General features: G+C 40.4%; 2 protein-coding genes and 1 pseudogene across 3 annotated transcripts; all 3 read right to left on the bottom strand.

Moving 5' to 3' along the window:
- Positions 1–93: 93 nt before the first annotated feature.
- Positions 94–1,377, bottom strand: LOC136548943 (uncharacterized; annotated as a pseudogene).
- A 248-nt stretch (positions 1,378–1,625) lies between these two features.
- LOC136552358 (L10-interacting MYB domain-containing protein-like) lies at positions 1,626–2,580 on the bottom strand. The gene is made up of 2 exons (XM_066543902.1): positions 2,281–2,580; positions 1,626–2,168 (listed from the first exon to the last, which is right to left on the bottom strand). Exons 1-2 carry the CDS (start codon positions 2,578–2,580, stop codon positions 1,626–1,628), a joined length of 843 nt encoding a protein of 280 aa, XP_066399999.1.
- A 2,517-nt stretch (positions 2,581–5,097) lies between these two features.
- Positions 5,098–18,959, bottom strand: LOC136552357 (DNA mismatch repair protein MSH4-like). 2 transcript variants are annotated; one of them, XM_066543900.1, is made up of 25 exons: positions 18,861–18,959; positions 17,354–17,557; positions 17,239–17,274; positions 17,026–17,138; positions 15,965–16,010; positions 15,328–15,374; positions 15,058–15,165; positions 14,768–14,843; positions 12,694–12,766; positions 12,461–12,606; positions 12,269–12,354; positions 11,564–11,703; positions 11,359–11,498; positions 11,225–11,275; positions 10,856–10,919; positions 9,640–9,783; positions 9,204–9,271; positions 9,039–9,097; positions 8,790–8,946; positions 7,156–7,208; positions 6,976–7,074; positions 6,357–6,471; positions 6,150–6,272; positions 5,432–5,615; positions 5,098–5,341 (listed from the first exon to the last, which is right to left on the bottom strand). In XM_066543900.1, the coding sequence occupies exons 1-24, from the start codon at positions 18,957–18,959 to the stop codon at positions 5,448–5,450; spliced, it is 2,415 nt and encodes an 804-aa protein (XP_066399997.1). In that variant the 3' UTR covers positions 5,098–5,341; positions 5,432–5,447. The 2 variants fall into 2 exon arrangements, with proteins under 2 accessions (XP_066399997.1, XP_066399998.1); XM_066543901.1 differs by having other exon boundaries at positions 5,445–5,615.
- Positions 18,960–19,094: the final 135 nt, after the last annotated feature.

Genomic DNA, 19,094 nt, shown 5'->3' with positions numbered 1-19,094 from the left:
CTTAGATAATCCGAATAATCCATAAAATCAAATAACCCGACATACACGTCCAACCAAATAATCCAAGATACAAGGTTTAAGAACATGATTACATTAATTCCAAGCTAATGCGATGGATGTAGCCAAACTATCACGAAATGTGTCCATGGTCACAAAGCTTGCTTCATTAGTAGACATATCAGAGGCATGGCGAGACACAGCATACTTGTTGTACCTTTCCGGGATAGTTGGCACAAAGTTCGGATCTCGATCAAATCTAGCAAAGTCCACATCCCCACTAGCATGCTCACGTATAAAATTGTGGACGACCATGCATGCAGCTACAACCTTCTTTTGTGTTAGCATGGAAAAATGGGGCATCTTATAAAGAATTGGTCATTTCATCTTTAATAGTCCAAATGAACGTTCAATCACATTACGAACAGATGAATGAATCCGATTGAACTTTTTTGTTGGAGTATTTGGTTCCATACCTCGATGCCACTCTGGTAAATGATATCTTTCACCCTTGTATGGAGATAAGTAACCTGGACGATTAGGATAGCCCGCGTCCACAGCATAGTACTTGTCTGCGGATATGAAAAAATAGCATAAGAATTCGAGTTATAATTGACCATGCAAAATGTAAGTTATTTTTTTACCTTCAGGAGGATGCGGGAAGGCCTGCTTATCCACTTCCATTGCATGGTACAGTACACTTGTGTCATGATAAGCCCCCGGTTGCCCCGCAGACACATATGTGAAACACATATCAAAATCATAAATGGCAAGCACATTTTGAGTAGGAACTCTTGACTTTCCAATGTATCTAACTTGTTCCTCAGGTGAAAGAGACACTAGAATATGAGTTCCATCTAGTGCTCCTATGCAATCCTTGAAATGTGGCCATGCTCTTTTGTCATTTCTAATTCTCTTGTGAACTGACCAAAAATTGGGATCAATTGGTCTTATGTAATCCTTAGCCATTGCAATCACACAATCAAGAACTTCATGAAATTTCTTACTAATGGTTTCACCAGAATGCTTGAACCTATTTTGCCATTTTCTATTTGTCTCACAGCCACCACATATAAATAAAAATATTGCTAGTGATTCATAAGTATTTATGAACTTGGATGGTTGCAAACCATAACGAGTAGTCAACTTATCATGAAGATCCAGAAAGATGCGCTCATTCATCCGAAACATTCTGTGGCATTCTCCTGGAGTGTTTAGGGTCTCAGTCACCCATCCCATTCCACTCAGCCGTGATATCCTTGGTGGTGCCTTGTCCATATAAAGGCTCACATAAGCCTTAGCAAGATTTGCACCATCTTGAATGAGAGAAAAAAATTGATCGTCATCATCACTACTATCACCACTTTCACTTGAAGACATCTGTGAACCCTAGGTCAAATTATAGAAAAAATAAGGTCAACCATGTGACAAGCTGATGGACAAATAATTGTGAAACAAGGAAAAAAAATGGAATAATACAATCTGAGTTCATTCATACGACAAGCCTTAAAACAAGCCTTAAAAATAATTGTCAAACATGAAATAATCTAAATTATTACAAGCCTTAAAACAAAGCAATGTAGCAAACGACACATCAAGGTAGCAAAGGATACATGAGACAAGCACTCCTACTTTGCAAGCCTGTCATTATATTTTCTAGTGAGCCAATTCTTCTTAATTTCATTAGTAGGTAAAGTCATGAACATCTCTCTTTGCTCCCTCTTGACAAACAATGAAGTGGCAATGTAGTGTTCATCGGATCCATACGCAGCACCACATTCAATTACTGCCTTCATCACTTCTTTAATAGTGAATTTTCCTTCTTTCTTGGTAGCATATGCACTTGCTGAACTAGCCATACTAGTGCATGCTTCTTGAATGAGGATTGCATTGGCTGTCTTAGGCTTCTTGCCTGTAACATGGAAAGGCCTTGCCGGTCTCTTGCCACTACTAGGGGAAGGGGTAATCTCATCTAAATCCTCTTCTTGTGTCGCACCTAGTGCAGCAACTTCATCATCCACACGAACAACATCATCCACAGCCACTGTAGGAGTGTTACCACAAGGGTTCCAATGATCAGAACCAACATTCACAATGCCTTGGAAACAAATTGCTAACTCTTCTTCATTTTGAAGTGGCTGCTTCTTAAATTTCCCACAGCCTGGAATAGACTGAAAATATGCAAAATAGCAACACATATTAGAACAAATACTTATAGCTCTAGCTTTCTTCCACCATCAATTAATTTAAGAAGTAGGTGATATTCATAAAACAAGCACTTACAGCTTTAGCTTTGTTCCACCATTCATCATCCATATTAATAGTGCCATTATTCCAACCAATTCCTGTTTGCCCCATTGTTAGCTTTTTCCATGCCTTGAAATCTTCCTTCAGTTTGTCCCACTTGTTCTTGATTTGGTTCTTGGTCAATACAATACCCGTCCGATCTTTGAATCCTTTCTCAACCTCAGCATAGCCCACTGAATTCAAGAAAGTATTTGGTCGGTTTCCTTTCTCGACTTGCTCAGCCATCAAACCACAAAGGATCCGAAGGTTCTCTATGTTCCAAACAATTTCCGGCATCTATACCAACTCAACACAACAATTCAGAACATGACCTAGCACAGGACAATTCTACACATCATGTTCTCCAAAACCATGAACTCACTGTTCTTAAAAAAAAAACACACAGCATAGAGATGGGGATGGGGATGGGGATACCTTGCAAGGTTGGGGGAGCGTCGGGGGTGCCTTCACGTCGCCCTTGTTCTCCTTCGCCGGCCGCCGGTGGGTGGAGAGGCGCCCTTCTTCCCCTTCTCTAGGGTTAGGGTTGAGGATGACCTTCTCCTTGTCTTCTCCTTCGCCGGCCGCCGGTGGGGGATGGAGGGAGGGGGCGGGGAAGAGAGGCGGAGGGAGGGGGCGGGGGAGAGAGGCGGGGAGAGGGGGGCGGCGCCGCCCGGCCTGCTCGTCCCCTGGAAGCGGACGGCGGCGAGTGGGCGCTCGCGTGAAGGGCGTCGGGTCGGGGGAGTGGGCGCTCGCGTGAAGGGGAAGGGATCGGGGCAGGGAGAATAGAAAAAATAACGATTCACTTGTGTAACCAGTGGCAATTGCGGGTAATTTCACCCCAACTCCATGTCTACCTCTGTTTTGGCCGGTTTCGGAGCAGGAGAAGAGGTGCTCCACAAATTTGTACTGGGGCTCCAAAAACTCCATGGAGTTGGGCTGCTCCAATATTTTTTTGGAGTTGAGGTGTTTGGCTAGCTCCACCTGACTCTGGGGTGGAGTTCGGCTCTGGAGCCATGCCAAACAGGTATGGAGTTCTCTGGTCTAATTTTCATAGGGATTCAAATTGTTTAATTCTACATTTAAATTATTTCATCATGTGAATTCAATGCAAATAAACTGATTGCCACAACTTTGGTGGTGTTTTGATGCAACACTTATTGTCCGAGCCTCTGGGTCGCTCCCGAGTCCCGACCGTATCTCCCTGCTCCCCCGAGACGGCGACGGCGGCTCCCTCAGCCGAGAAAGCCCAACGGCTGAGGAAAAAAAAAATCCAGCCTCGATTTCGACTTGGCCCTCACGACAACTAGCCCATCATCCAACTTCGGGTCGGACTCGAAAGCGCGTGGATGGGCCAGATCTGAGATCCAGCCCAGCTGCTTAAACCCCACGCCCTCCCCTTCCCTTCCTTTCCCCTGCCGCGCAACGCAATTGCTCTGCTCTCTCGCCGTCGCCTTCCTTCCGCAATCCACCCAGTCTCTCTGCTTCTCGTCGATCCAATCCATCCACAGTCCTCCTCCAACATGGTGATCTATCTTCCGCCGCGCTCCTCCTCCGCAGGGATGGGCAGCATCCGCCGCGAGCTCCAGCGAAGGAAGTCCAAGCCCTTGGCGCCCACGAGGTCGGTCGCCAAGAAGCCGTGCGCATCGCCGCCGCCGCGTCACGGCTCGAGCGACGCCGTCCGGGGTCCATGCCCTCGTGCACCGCATCGGCAGGTCCCATCGTCGACCAACGCCCATTCCCGAGGCTCCACCGTCGTCGACGCGTCGGCACATCCCAGGCCTCAAGCTTCGTCGCGCTGCACCCCCGCCTCTCCGCCCCTGATGCCGCCATGAATCGTGCAAGTCCCAAGCGATCCTGTGTTATTGGCAAAACTAAACTGCCAGCATGGTTGGTGTAAATCCTTCCCCTTTTGGCGATTTACTATATATGTATATGCTTGTATGATTATATATTTCTAAAAGTATGTTCTTGAATCTTAATGGCATCGTCAACAGGTTAATTTGCTTCCAGCTCATGTTATTGTTCTTCTTACTTCCTAATAATCTAAAGACATGTTATTGTTTGAGATGGTTGCTATGTGATGTTTTGCATTAAGACCGGGGGTTGGTAGGCTGATTTTTACATGAACCATGAGGTGTGGTGCTGGCGTGATGCTGCTCTCGAAACTCGTGCTGTTGCTGCGGCCAGGATTCAGGAACTTGCCATTTTCTCATTTTGTTGGAAGTATATGAGAAAGCGGCCATTTTTTAGGACTGACTGATAGAAAGAAACCTCTTTTAGAGGAACAGATTACTGAAGGTTCAAAGTAAAGGAATAAAAGATTCACAGAGGCTGGAAAGAATATAATGGCCATATGTAAGATTCACACAGGCTGGAAAGAATATAATGGACATATGTAAAAAAGATCTCAAATGAAAGAGGTAGGCATCTCAAAAAAAAAAAAAAAGAGGTAGGCTAATTAACCGTCTACTAGTTTTTTTTTTTGAAACTCAACCGTCTACTAGTTGCCTAGTCTAGCAGCCGAGTTCAGATGGATCTTTCAGCAGAGTGGCTGGAAAGTGGAAACTATCCGGCCTCTGACCCACCCTTTCGATCGGACTCTCCGAAAACCGTGTCGCTCGGTATTTTCCTCGAGCGCAATCCCCACACCACGTCACCACCCCCGCTCTCTTGCCTTCCACCGCTGCTCCTCCTCACTCCTCAATCCTCCCCAGCTCGTGCTACTATGAATCGAATAATGTATTGGCAGAAAACAATGCCAACATTTGTTTAAACCTACAGTATGCATCGACCAATGTAATCTTCGTTTTGGTGTTTCATCTTTTCCAGTAATTCTTTTGTAAAAGCTATGTAGCTGAGATCATAATTCATAATAATTGCTTTGGGACATTCACATGCTCTGTCTTGCTTTGTAACCATCTATATGAAAAAAGGGATAAGATGTTGCATCACATGTGAGATAACAACTGATGTGCCATGTGCGTTTGATGACCTAAGATAGTTTCGCATTGACAGAGGAACATATACATTGGCTGATGGATCGCCCGGCGGCATACACCTGCAAAATAACAGAACATGCCATGTCACGCGAACGAACACCTTGGAATCCAAAAATCTCTTATTTAACATTTAAGGCCAGAGCTCATACCAATGAGAACAACCTCTTATGTTAGCCGGCCCGCAGCATAGCTCTCCTTGAGATTCTGCAGTGCTTCACGGATGTTGTCTTCGCCATGGTTTGAGTTCTTCAGGCAGATAAGCCGCTGCACAACCTGGTACGTCATCTGAAGCGACCCGTACTCCTCGCAGTTGGCATCCATCCTTGTCATTTCCTGCAAGAGGAAATACGGAAATTTACATGCACAATTGAGACAGAGATTCCACCCCCCAATCATGTGGAGTAAACAGTCAGCATTGGTAAATTCTGTGCAAATGGAACAACTTAGCAGTTAGTTAAGGATAGTAATGCTATTGTCCATCCGTCTAGCCGCTATTGTCCAATTATAGTAGTGTCAGTTAGGACTGGCCTGCCCTGTCTGCTTCCTCGATAGTAGAGAAGGAAGTCCTAGAGAGGGCACTATTTCTTCTAAGAAGTACAAGATGGGGAATAACCTATTGACATCGCTGAGCCAAGATAGAGAGGAGCCAGATTTCTATCAGCTAGAGCAAGCTCAGTTGTTTGTTTTGGGCACAAAGCCCTGCTCTCCCCAATCAAGGTATAATAGTTGGGCGGCTAGTGCTACAAGCAAGCAATCATCATTTTGTTCACTAACTGTGATTGGGAGCCATAGAAAGATGACGATATCTCGGTTGCAAATGATCAGCAGTTGGGTACATCCCTACATATCATATAGGTGCCAGGTTACCTGCTCCGTGATCTGTGAAGTGATACTTGTTGAGGTGTCGATCACCGAAGTAGGGATACCAGCTACTTTGGCCAGAAGAAGCCCATAGTGCGGTACCCGTCGGACGCCATCCTTTAGGCGGAACTGAAGTGGAGTTGGTATAATGTTAGTGTAACAGACATGAAGAAGCAAATTCCTGAAATCGCTAGTGTGACAGGTACTACCGACCTTGAAATCCAAGCGGTCATTTCTTAAGTCAACTTCAAAATGGAGGATCTTCACATTTGGATACATTGTTGCAAGTTCTGACAAGCGTTCCATGTGCGTGGCAAAAACAGTGTATCTACATGGGTCAAAGACACAATGTTACTGAGGAGCAATAATATATCACTTTCCACCCCAAAATCAGTACAATCACCTTTCTATATTTTAATGAAATCTCTGTTTACAAAGAATTGAGTCTATTGCAGAAAACGAATTGTGATAAGAGGCAGGCATCAGACATGGCTAGTGCCTATGGCTTGATGTATAGCTACTTCTGATATCTAACCATGACAATACTAGTATAACTAGTTTAATTGACAACTATAATTTGAAACCCAACGGTGCAGAGCTGGTCAGGAAGACAAATACACACTCTTGATATGCTAGACTATCAATAACTGTAAGCAGCCTAGAGGTTAGAAAGTACATTACATTATACATACTTGTTCAAGAAACCAGTTTACTATAGAAGGGTGCAAGAAATGCACCAAAAGTCAAGGATGAAGAACAAGGAAAACCATGCATTTACAGCGCCAATGAAGAACATATTTCCTGTGAATCCTGAGACCTAATAAGTTCTTACGCTTTCACAGAAAGAAGGTATTCACAGCAGCTCCATGCGATTGCCAACCCATCTGAGGAAGATGTTGCTCTTCCAAGCTCATCCACAACAACCAAGCTCCTACAAGTTCAGGGCCATCAGAAGAAAACGAGAGTAATACAAGACATCAAATTTCAGTCTTCAGCAACGAGGTAGAAATACCTTGAAGTAACATTTTGCATGATGAAAGCAGTTTCTTTCATTTCTGTCATAAACTGTAAAGACACATTATACATGAAGAATAATATCATGCGTGACAAACAATAGCTGAACTCAATAGAAAATGGAAGCTGCTATGTACTTCCTCCATTCAAATTATAGTTCACTTTGGTTTTGTCCTAAGTCAACCTTTCTAACTTTGATCAAATTTTTAGAAAAATATATTAGGATATACAAGTTTAAAAATGCATTATCAATTCAAAACATAGTTCATGAAGAATTTAATGAAGCTAATTTGATGTTGTAGTTGTCAGTGCATTTTTCCTACAAACATGGTCTAAGTTAGAGAAGTTTGAATTAGGACAAAGCCAAAGTGAACTAGAGTACGTAGGAAATCTGTGTACTCACTAGTTATGGAAAGATATAAATAAAATATAAATCACACACTTTGCCAAATCATATCAGTTTGACAAGAATCAACTGTTACTGATAAGAGTGGCAAACAGACTACTGCCTAGTGCCTATTGATGAATAGTCTGGCCTCTGGAAGAAACAGTACATGTAAATTGCTTCAAATAGTCCTATATAATAATCAGGTGCCATAAGGAAGCAGATTGCAATTGGTAAATAAGAACAAACTTAAACAATTGTGTTCTATGCAACAACAACATTGAAGAAACTGCATTTCATCTGTTCTTCAGCTGCCCCTTTAGCCAAGCCTGCTGGCAACACCTTGGTATAAATTGGGACTTCACAATGGATTTCTTCTAGATGATGCAGCAAGCCAAGGTCCAAGATAACAACCCCTTTTTTATGGAGACCTTCATCATTGCCACCTGGCAGATTTGGATGCAGAGAAACAACTTTATATTTGATAGAGGCCGGCCGTCCTTTGATTCTTGGAAGAACTCCTTCTATGAAGAAGTTAGACTACAGGCCCATAGATTCAGTTCCGTTAAGCGTTCTGTCTTCCTTTCTTGTACAGCTGCTCTAGTTTAGCTCTGCTGCCCACCTCAGGCATTCTTCACTTTTTGTTTCTTCTTGTATAGAATTATGGGTGTTCTTTTTGTTTAATAAAAAGTTTACAGTGGGGGCCTCCCCTGCTGTATTTTCCGCTAAAAAAAATACCTCATCTAAATTTCGTAAAAAATACAAACACAAAACCCAGTCTCACCAACATACTATCCAACCATTTATTTTCCTCCTTCATATTCCAGATGTGTATTGAACGTACGACCAATGAGCTTTTATACCATTTCAAGAGTTTCATGCTCCAGCCCAGTCTCACCAATGTACTATCCAGCTATATTTTTTTCTACTTCATATTCCACATGTGTATTGAGAATTTGAGACTTGAGAGGTGGTAGCCAAGGAAAGAAATGTGAAAAGTAATTGTCAATGTCAATTATCATGGAAATATCATAGAAGTTAAACTTTTTGTGCATAGTTGTGGTATGTCAGATATAAGGACAGTACTATTCATGTATTTCCAGAATACTTTGTAACTCCATGAACAGTTTGCATAACAAGGCACAATAAACAAGGTTGATAACTTGATATCACGTAGAAGAGATCCGGCTTATCCTCATCTAGCAATTACATGTTTTGCAATTAGCACAACCTTTTCAGACACATACCGTACTCGAGTTGTTTTCAACATTGTCCCCGTTACCAATCCGTGTGAATATACGATCAACAACTCTTAAGGATGCAAACTGAGCTGGAACATAACAGCCAATTTGTGCAAGAATGACAATTAAACATATCTGTTGGAGATATGTGCTTTTCCCGCTCCTGCAATAGCAAACAATCCAGAGATTAGATGAACTTCCACAGATAAATGAATAGCCTGCAGCATCAACTAAGGTCCAAATTATACCACTCACATATTTGGCCCCATGACAAGAACCATATTAGATGCTTCAGAGAGAAAGATATCGTTAGGCTGTATGGCAGAAACAATACTTAGGCCATTGATATAATCCACATAATTAACAACGAAAGTGACTATGAAGTACGCATGGAGAACATCAACAAAAAAAGCAACTTACAACAAAATCAGTACGCAAGGTCTCAAGAATAGGATGTCGTCCGGCATTGATTGCCATTGGACCATCATCTGCTTAATTACAAAGAATCAAAATTCATGAACTAGAGATGGATACCTATAACACTAAAATGAAATAATTCACACTTGCAGTAGATCTTTTCCACTAAGTTTGTCCATAATCTTGGGATTATTCATTTCAAATATTGTCCAGAGTTTAACTGAGGATGCTTTGTTGAGATTGTCCCTTTTATGCCTATCATAAAGTCCAGGGAGTAGAAACTTGCTTTCAACAACGTTTAATTCAAAGTGTGCAATTACAGCATGCATGCATGTATAGAGTATTTAATTAGCCCATGCACAACGGTTGGCTTCAACAAATATATATTAGCGAAATGGATGGTCTAAGAAAAATACATGACAGGAGCTAAATTGCACACCTGTGAACTCTGGTCTTGTGTAGCGATCAACGGGCTTTGTAGATATTGTATGCGCAAAAGAATTTACAATCATGTCCAAAAGACATAATACTTCGGCGAGCAATGTTAGGATACCAATGTCTCCTCTGATTTCGTCAATAAGCCCTGAAATGATAAACAAGCAACTCAGGCAGCTTAAAGATACTTGCATCGTAGTCAAATTGTAGCATTGCATGAAACTCAAGTGCTCCAGTGCCCACAAGTTTCTTTTTTTTTAAAAAAAAATGTTACAACACTGTAATTTGATTTGCATGGAAATTTTCATAAGATAACTACAAACAGCAACAGTGCATTCAATTTTGTACATCCAGCTGTTCATTGGCATGATCTCCAATGCTGAAAGGTATAGACATATGGTTTATGCAATCTTATTACCAAATTGCTGACTAAAGGTATAACTCCTAAATTGGAAGCATGGGAACAGAAACACAAATTTAGAATAATGGCATGCACTCTTCAGTTATGGTTGACTGCTGCCGTTTGCTTGGAGGATGACAACAAATATATGGAATTGGGCCTAAACTCTCTCATCATATTGGGTGCATGGATTTTGTGGAAACGCAGAAATAAATGTGTTTAATAGTGCTACTCCGAACTTATTTACAGTCTTACTCCCTCCGTTCCAAATTATAAGTCGCTTTGACTTTTTTGTTACATCCATTTTGCTATGTATCTAGACATATGTTATATCTAGATACATAGCACAATCGATGTACCAAAAAAGTCAAAGCGACTTATAATTTGAAACAGAGGGAGTATATATCACTGGGGAAGAATCACAGCTCTGGGGTATGGCAGGAGCTAAGGGGCTCTTCCTTAACTCATTTACCCTGGGGCCTGGGTAGCTAAGTTTCTAGGTCGGGTCGTTCTCTTGTTCATTTGGATAGGCGCTAATGTAATTGTTTTTTCATTGGGGTGTGTATGTTGTAACTCTCTTCTATTAATGCACTGATACACACCTGTGTGTTCCGGCAAAAAAATGGAGCATGTTATATAGCAGTAAGTCTAGCTTATAATTTTATTTCCTCAGAAAAAAAACTAAGTTTTAAGTAAGTTGAAGAACTGCTTGATCCGTGTGTTTTTAAAGTCAACCAAAAAAAAGTAACAGAACACTACAGATGACTAAGATCAAGAACTAAATTAAATAAAAATATCAGTGCTTAATTGCTACAGAAACCTTCCAAACAAAGTTCCGTGCGCGAGAAGCACTCAGCAGCAGCCGACTTGTTCCTAACATTCAGCTGCAAAATTGGATAGAAAGTACTTGATCATAAAGCTATCTTGCAATATAATTGTGCTTGCCAGGGTTATGCACCAGTTAATAAAAGGGAAGTGTGGCTTTTGAAAGAAAAAAAAGTAGTAGTGATCCCAAAGCTATATAGCCAACAAGCACATTCGCAGTTACAGAACAATGTAAGGGAAATGGATAAATGTTAGTCATGCACTCTTGACTAACATTTATCACACTGGAAATTTGAGAATCAGCAGAAAAACTTTCCTGGTCAATACTAAGATGTCTAAGAATAATGCAGGGAAGTTAACTTACTGAAGCAAGCTCCAAACTTGAGCAATGGATATTCTTCCCATGTCTAACAACCTAATTCATCATCAAGAATTCAGAAATACTGGTTAGCATATTACAGCTAACAAGATGATTTTGGAAGATCATGTTCATATTACCTGGATAAATTTATTAGGAAGCCTATCGGTGATGTCCTTTTGGGGTATAATAAAGTAAAATCCTCGCCTAATATTATAGGGCATCTTCAAATTTGGCATATTATATTCTTCCCTGTACTTTTTGGCGAGGTTATGTATGGCTGCAACACAATTTGTTAAGAATGTGAATAATACGAATTAGAATGATGTACATAAGAAGCATCACCTTCACTGGTATCACAGAAAGATCGACGAGCAACATCAAGCAGCCCATCAATTCCTGCCTGAATAGCAAAACATTCCTGAGTGCAGGCTACAAATGGAGCCCTTGAATGAACCACATCCTCGTCAATGACATCTCCAATTCTAGGACCACAAAAGGAAACATAAGAACATTAATATGTACATGACTGTGTAGCAATAATTATAAGAAATACCAAGGAATATAACTGTGGTCGAACACTAAATACAGGCATTCTGGCTAAGAACTAGAAATCTAAGACGAACCTGATGTAAGGATGCAATATGTAATCATTATGGTTGACTAAAAACAATGCGAGGTGAAACAGTAGAACTACAATTTGTTTCGAAAAACAGTAGAACTACAAGCAGAATTTGGAACAAACTGGTAAATATCTTGTTTTGAAATTTAGTTTAATCCATAGAAGAGCTCTTGCTTTAATCATTAATACTTGGAGGAAACATAGCAAGATATATTAGTGAAAATTATTTATTCGTTATTCACTATTAAAACTCCAACTTTGTTTTCAAGTGTAAAGTTACAGAAAAGGATTCGTGAAATTCTGAAGGAAACCAAATTCTTATCGTGTAATTTACTTATCATGGTGCTACTGGATGATAGTCGCTACATATTCCGTGGATTGAAAAGATCATATAACTTTCTCTTTGAAGCAGGAGGTCATAAAACTACCTCTTTCTCATATTCGCATACTTGGGGTTTTCACACACAGTCTGATAAATGTTGTGAAGAAGAACACTTTTTGCCCCCTTCAAAACCTGGATGATGGAAAGAGTACACATTAAACACATTGATAATTAGTTACAATTCCAGTGATGATGTGCATTTCTTTTTACAGAAGGAATGTGAAATGGTTTATCAGACCTTGGATAAGAATGGTATGGCGTCCAGAGCAGTTTTAAGAACAATAATATCAGAAATCAACATCTGGCTCTTTCTACCATTGGCAGGCTTCAATACCTCATCTCTAATCTTTTTGGGCTTGAAGCAGAAATGACAGAGAACCTTATCTAATGTAAAGCAACAATAGTGATTTTTTTGTGAACTGAGAGTCGTATTTATTTACAGAGCAGGATAACCAGAGAGCACTTTATTACCTGATTGTTTTGGAAATTTCCGTAGACCTTGAGTCAAACCAAAAAACAGCTCCTCATTGCTCATAAGCTCATCCTGGAAACGATTAATATTTTAGATCAGGAAACATGGTGCTAGTGTAACATATCATTGTCTGCTTCTGGGTCTTCACATAAATGATAAGCGAATACTTATGAGATCCCAGATTTCAGTTTAATTGCACAATCATTGTTATGGGCTTGGGCCTGTGCAGCGGCGGTCGCATGGCCAGGGAGCAGCATTGGCAAGACCTAACAGCAGCAGACCGTGGTGCGTGTAGCAGTTAGCACATTGCAGTCTATAACTTCTAGATGCATAAATTAGTTCGCTAGTATTTGCATGCAGTTTAGCTTTGTTCCATGGCTTGCCTGTTAGATGCTTAGAGATAGAGTTTCTTAGCTGGACTTTCAGCATGCTGCTTATTTAGGGGCAACTGTGCATCTATCTTGCTAAATGCTAAGCAATAACAAATAATCAAAGTAAGGTTCGCCACTAATCCTTCACATGTTGCATCAGCCTAGCGCCTCCCCTTCTTGAGTTCCCTTCTTCCTCTAGCACTTCCTTTCACTAGCGTTTTCGACCACCGAGCGGTCACCGTCTGGCTCCTCTCATACAGATGTTTACCCTCAAAATCCAATCCATATCACATGCTAAAGAGCATGCACATAAAGATTATAAGAGTACACACTTTCCAAAATAAAAGAATCCTTCAGACAAAATGTAGAGCTCTGCATCTGAACATGGTCAATTTTGTTCCACCAAATGAAGAAACAGATGCAATTGGTACAATCACGATTGAAGGAAACCCTGCATTTTTTAAAATATAGAACTGGCAAGTTAGAAGTTAAGAGTATTCTCTCTCTCTCTCTCTCTCTCTCTCTCTCTCTCTCTCTCTTTATTTCATACACCATAATTTACCTTTTACCTTTTTATATGTTAAGGAAGTCTTTTAGTATTCGCTTATCACAAGAACGTGCACGTAGTGCACTGGATGCAGGAAGCGCAACCTACAGGTTGGAAGTTTGACTCTCTGTTCTTACCAAAAAAGGCCACTCCTTGTGCTATTTTCAGCGAAATGAGTGGTCCACTAACGGATGCAGCGTGATACGCGGCCGTAGGCTCGTCCTCGGCGTTAGTGGCATGTCCTAACTAGCCATGGTTTATGGCCTTTTCTTGACCCTGCAGAAGAGAATCTTCTACCTTTCAGTCAATGCCTCGGGGGAGGTCTTAGCCCCAGGGGTCGAGTTTATTTTTTAGTATTCACTTATCAAAGCCATAGGTAAATGAAGTCTGACATACTCAAAACTCATTGCTATTGACATCAAGACGCAAAAACTTCAGCTACAAGCCAATGCAGATGTATGGGAATGGGATAGTATTGAAATATGCTTACACAACAAGAGAGTATTTCTGACAATTGTTTAGAAACAAAGCTTAAGAAAAAGGGGAAGCCAATATGCTTCAGACTTAAGCAATCTGAAACGTCTAAACTGCATTCATACATCCATTAGTTATATGACAATTCAATTTAGCCCTCAGAACAGTGAGAACACAATGCTGCATTCAGATGATTTTCAAAGAAACCGACCTATGGATTCAGTCAAGGGCTAAGCGTCTTGCCGGGCTGGGATGACTGATCAATACTTTGGCTGCAGGGGTTACATATTCTAGACAGTAATCACAGCACTAGGCTCTTTGGTCGTTTTAGTTGGTCGTATAATTCATGTAATGTTTGCATTCGTCAAGCATGCGGCACCATTTTGGTCATGTTATAAACAGTAAACTGTTTTCTTCCTAATGAAAAGATACACAGGTCTCCTGCGTATTCTCGGGGTGGGGTGGGTGGGTGGGTGGGGGGGAGGGGGGGGGGGGGGGGGAGAACACAACGCCACAAGTAAAGGCAATGAGACCAAGCATGTAATACATATTCCAACATTAACTTAACAACATACAAATCAGAAGCTTTTACTATACTTCGATTGTTTTAAATGTTAATCAATGATGAACCATAGATAAGCCGCAGGTATTCTTCCATAAATACATCTTAAATCTACTTACCAAGCAGCCTAGACGAGCATTGATGGTCTGAATATCTTTTAATGGTTGTAATAAGTTAGCTCTCAGCAATCTAGCCCTGGAATAAGCACGTCAAAGAGAATAGCTTCATGTTCTCAAATGTACAAGTAAAATAAAAAAAAATGATTGGTGAATAGCTTACACTAGAATGATTTCTAGAGTACGCAAGATAAAAGTAGTTCTAAATTGAAAATTAGCATGATTGACCCTACTAGAAAACTATCAAGTGTCAACAAGTGTAAGAGGGAGTAATTGGTAGTCTGAAGGCATACCCTCCTGTAGTCTTTGTAGTCTTCAGCATCTGAAAGAGGCTTTTCTTTTTGTTGCTAGTGCCCCATAGTTCAGTATGGAGAGGATCAATAATTTCCAATGTTTGAACACTGTTGAGTGCATATAAGACAATTAAGGCAATTCAGGTCCATGCACAAGTTTTTGAGTATATCTTATTCTTTCTCATTCAGTCATTTGGTGCAGGAGATTGAGCAAAACGGCATTCATACAACTTTATTGGACTCAAAGGTGCATTATCCCAAAAGAATTACCTAGTTGAGTCGATACTCATATGGTCAAATGACCCATTGAATGTAACCTGACAATAAAGAGAGACTTTTAATAATTACGAATATGGTTCTAATAGATAGAAAAGGGAGAACAACAACTTCCAACTCCCAGTTTCCTAGTTTAGTAGTAGGACACACGATTTAAGGGGCACACCAAAAGTTGAAGGAAACAAATAAATCTTTGAGGGTTGCATGTCAGTTTTGAATGGTTTAGATTCAGTGAATCGTGTTGTATTCTGCTTCTAAGTATTGGAAACAAAATAATGAAGGGCATTGAAGTAACAAAATAATATGTCTGCTTATTTTTTCTAAAACAATCGCTCCCTGAAGCAAACATCAAGATCCCAATGCATACAGAATGTAATGCATCAGCAATCACTAGAATAATTGTAATGTTAGGAATTGAAACATCATAAAAGATACACATAATTAACAATCTGTTGCCAATAGCAACTGGGATTCCACTTAGAGTGAGAACTTTCTGGAGACAGTGCATATACAGAGAAGGGGTCATCCAATGGGAACAAATAGCGTGCATCAAATTTCTGCTTGTTCATAATAATGAATATCAAGGTGAAACAACAGCTTCAAAATAAGACCTTCCTGCCCAAGAACTTACTGATAATGAGTGATTGGTAATGAACACGCCCTTTTCTGATTCTATCCTGTAACAAAGTTTAAAAAGTTCGACATAAGATTCATGTAATAGTAGATAGACTTGTAATTGATGAACTGAATTCCAGAAAAAGGTGATATGACCATATCAACATCAGAGCATAAGTGAAATTTTTATCCAAAGGGATATTCAACTTGAAACAGTTATTAAAAAGGGAATGATGGCACATAAAAAGAAACAATGGTTGAGAAATACAATTAAATTAGTAAGCAAATGGACAATAACACCGACTTACAATATAAAGGTAATCAACTGTAAATGTATGAAAAATCAAACCAAGTATTGGAACAACACCATCTTATTCAAGCTTATAATAGATTACTAGGACTACTGTTCCTGAGATATTCTCTCCACAAAAAGACTCGTAGTTATCTATAACTTAAACTAAACAGAAGATAAGGTGAATAGGTGATAACTTAAAAGTACAGCTTTATGTTGAAAATTTCTAGATGAAGCCATGTGGGATGCCTTCCTGGAGTTCAGAACTTAAACTTAAATCTGCCCCTTTATAACAGAACAAGTAAGAATGAATGTGCAGGAACATTACTAAATTGGTTATCGTCAATGTCAAATGGAAGTGCTTAGATACGAGTATGATCCTTGTGTTATGGACGGAACAGTAAAGAGCACGATTTTATGGGTTTATTACGATATTTCAACGACAAGAAAGCCTCTTTGTGTTATCATATTCAAACCGACCCAAATAAATGTGGCAAAACAGAGAACATCTCTAAAAGTGGAACTGCATGGCCTAAAAACGAGTGAATTTTTCATGGAGTTGCAGTAACTTTTATGCTCCAGTAACCGTTGGAACAATTGGAAACAAGACCTAACTTGGTAATTGGCAGCATGAATAGATACTGAAGCAGTAGTATTGCATTATACACACAGGAGATACATTACAGTAAACAAACATGCAGTTACTTCAAAAGTTATTATTCCTTAACAGGGAAACTGTAAAAGTTGAAATCCTGATGCTGTCATAGTGTGTTGAGCACACATACCATTTAATTGTTGCAGTGGCAGCCGCAAGACAAAGATAATACTGCTTGCAGTAAGTATCTAAACCAAGCGCAGATGGGTCTCTAGCTGAAAGACTTTTCACAATGACAGCACCCTTAAAAAAAGAGGAACATGTACGGTGTTAAGGGGAAGTTAGTCAGCCTCAACAATAGAAAGAAAGAGAGTGGGGTGGGGTAAAAGAGGAGAAAATGTACTTTTGTGTCATCAAAGCAACCACGTGCCATAGTAACCTATAAAATTCTCTGTTATACTAGAACACAATAGTTTTACTGAAAACATAGATAATAAATCCAAGTTAATATCAAATACCTTTTTGTTTGCTGGGTAATGTTTATCGATCAGTTCTGAAACTCCAACCATACCATCTGCTGCTGTTTTGTTTGGAGGCACAATGACAACCATGGGATCATAGAAATGAAGTAGTGTCTTTGTATTGTGGTATGAGCAACTTGTCTCGATATACTGAGATAGGTGCAATGAGGCTGATCTTAAATCAAAGGCTGCAACACCAACCTATAACAGTATACCGTCTTCTATAATTAATAGATCATACTTGGTTTGTTCAAAAAAGGATGACCAAATCATTACAAGGATAAATCATTTCACAAGATAATTCTCTATCTATGTACACATTGAATTGAATTATTTTGTTTATCATCATAATACATATCAGCTTATGCGTAAAGGCATGTAAACAGAAACAACAGTACATGTCTATATTCATAACCAGAATATTAACAGGCTACAAAAATAATTATTTCCAAAACTTTCACAACAAAGAATTGATACAATACAGCACGGGATGGGACACACAAATTCAGATGCAACTTAAGAAAAGACAAATCAAATATAGAATTCTAAATTTGCAGTAGTTAATAAACAGTAAAACAGGTGAATAAAATTTTAATCTAATAAGGGAATCACTATATATTGATATTGTTCAATTATTAATGATTTATAAGAAAAATACTATGTTTGATGTTTCCCATGAAAACTTATTGCATATTCCTCTTTCCTGCTTCCTGCAACCCCGCATCTCAGCAGCCCTTTCGCTCGCTAGCATTCTATCTCAATAGGGTTAAAAAAAGTATTCATGACATTTGTGCTTTTTCCGTGCTAATGAGGAGCTTGTAATCCATTATCAAAGTATAGTTACTGTAGGAAACCTTCTCCTATACGACTTTCTGCTTAACCATAGTTACGGTGCTGCCCCCTTGTGATAAAATGGCAATGAAGCTTGTGCTATGTACTACTAGGAAGCAGAATAAACTCTGAGACAACGAAAATTGGAATATCTGACCAAATCAGACTTAGACATTTAGTGAACCATTCAACAGCAGGGTACTGAAATAGTTTTGCCCTCCTCGACAGCTGTGTTCATCTCAGACACAATTCAACTGTATAACAGCTGGATCAACCCGAGGAAAATCGTACACCGATAAACCAAAGGCCAATCCTTAAAACCCCTAAACCCTAGAAGAATAACTCGAGCACAATGGAAAGCGACGCTCGAACCGAATAACTAACTGTAAAAGTCCTACTCAAACCAAATGAATCAAGCAATCGGACGAAGCAATAGCAGCGAACCAATCGAAGCAAGCAATTCGACGAAGCAGCTGCATCAGCGAACCAATCGAAGCAAGCAATCTGACGAAGCAGCAGCTCACACAGTTGGAGCGCCCCGACCCGCACGCGAATGACGAACAGGGAGGGCACCGGGCGGAGGATAACGGGGTCACGAGAGGAATCAACCCAATTCGCGCGGATTGATCGAGCAACCGGGGAAATGCAGAGGGGGCTTTAGAGCGTTACTAACCTCCTTGGCGCGGTTCTCGATGAGTCCGATCACGAAGCTAGACCGCTCTACGCCTCCTCCTCCTCCTCCTCCGTCAGCTCCGGCGACGTTGCCCTCCATCTCCGCCGCGCTGAGCCGGGCACCGCAGCTGCGCCCGCGAGTGTGCGCGAATGCCGGCTTTTCTCGGGGGATATGTGCCGGAATGCAATGCCGCTTGGCTCTTGACCGTTATATAGGGTGGGCCAACCCAGGCCC

This window comes from Miscanthus floridulus, chromosome 4, assembly GCF_019320115.1.
Source record: "Miscanthus floridulus cultivar M001 chromosome 4, ASM1932011v1, whole genome shotgun sequence".
Classification (NCBI taxonomy): domain Eukaryota; kingdom Viridiplantae; phylum Streptophyta; class Magnoliopsida; order Poales; family Poaceae; genus Miscanthus; species Miscanthus floridulus.
The sequence above is the reverse complement of the archived record's forward strand: the minus strand, read 5'-3'. Positions and strand labels throughout refer to the sequence as shown.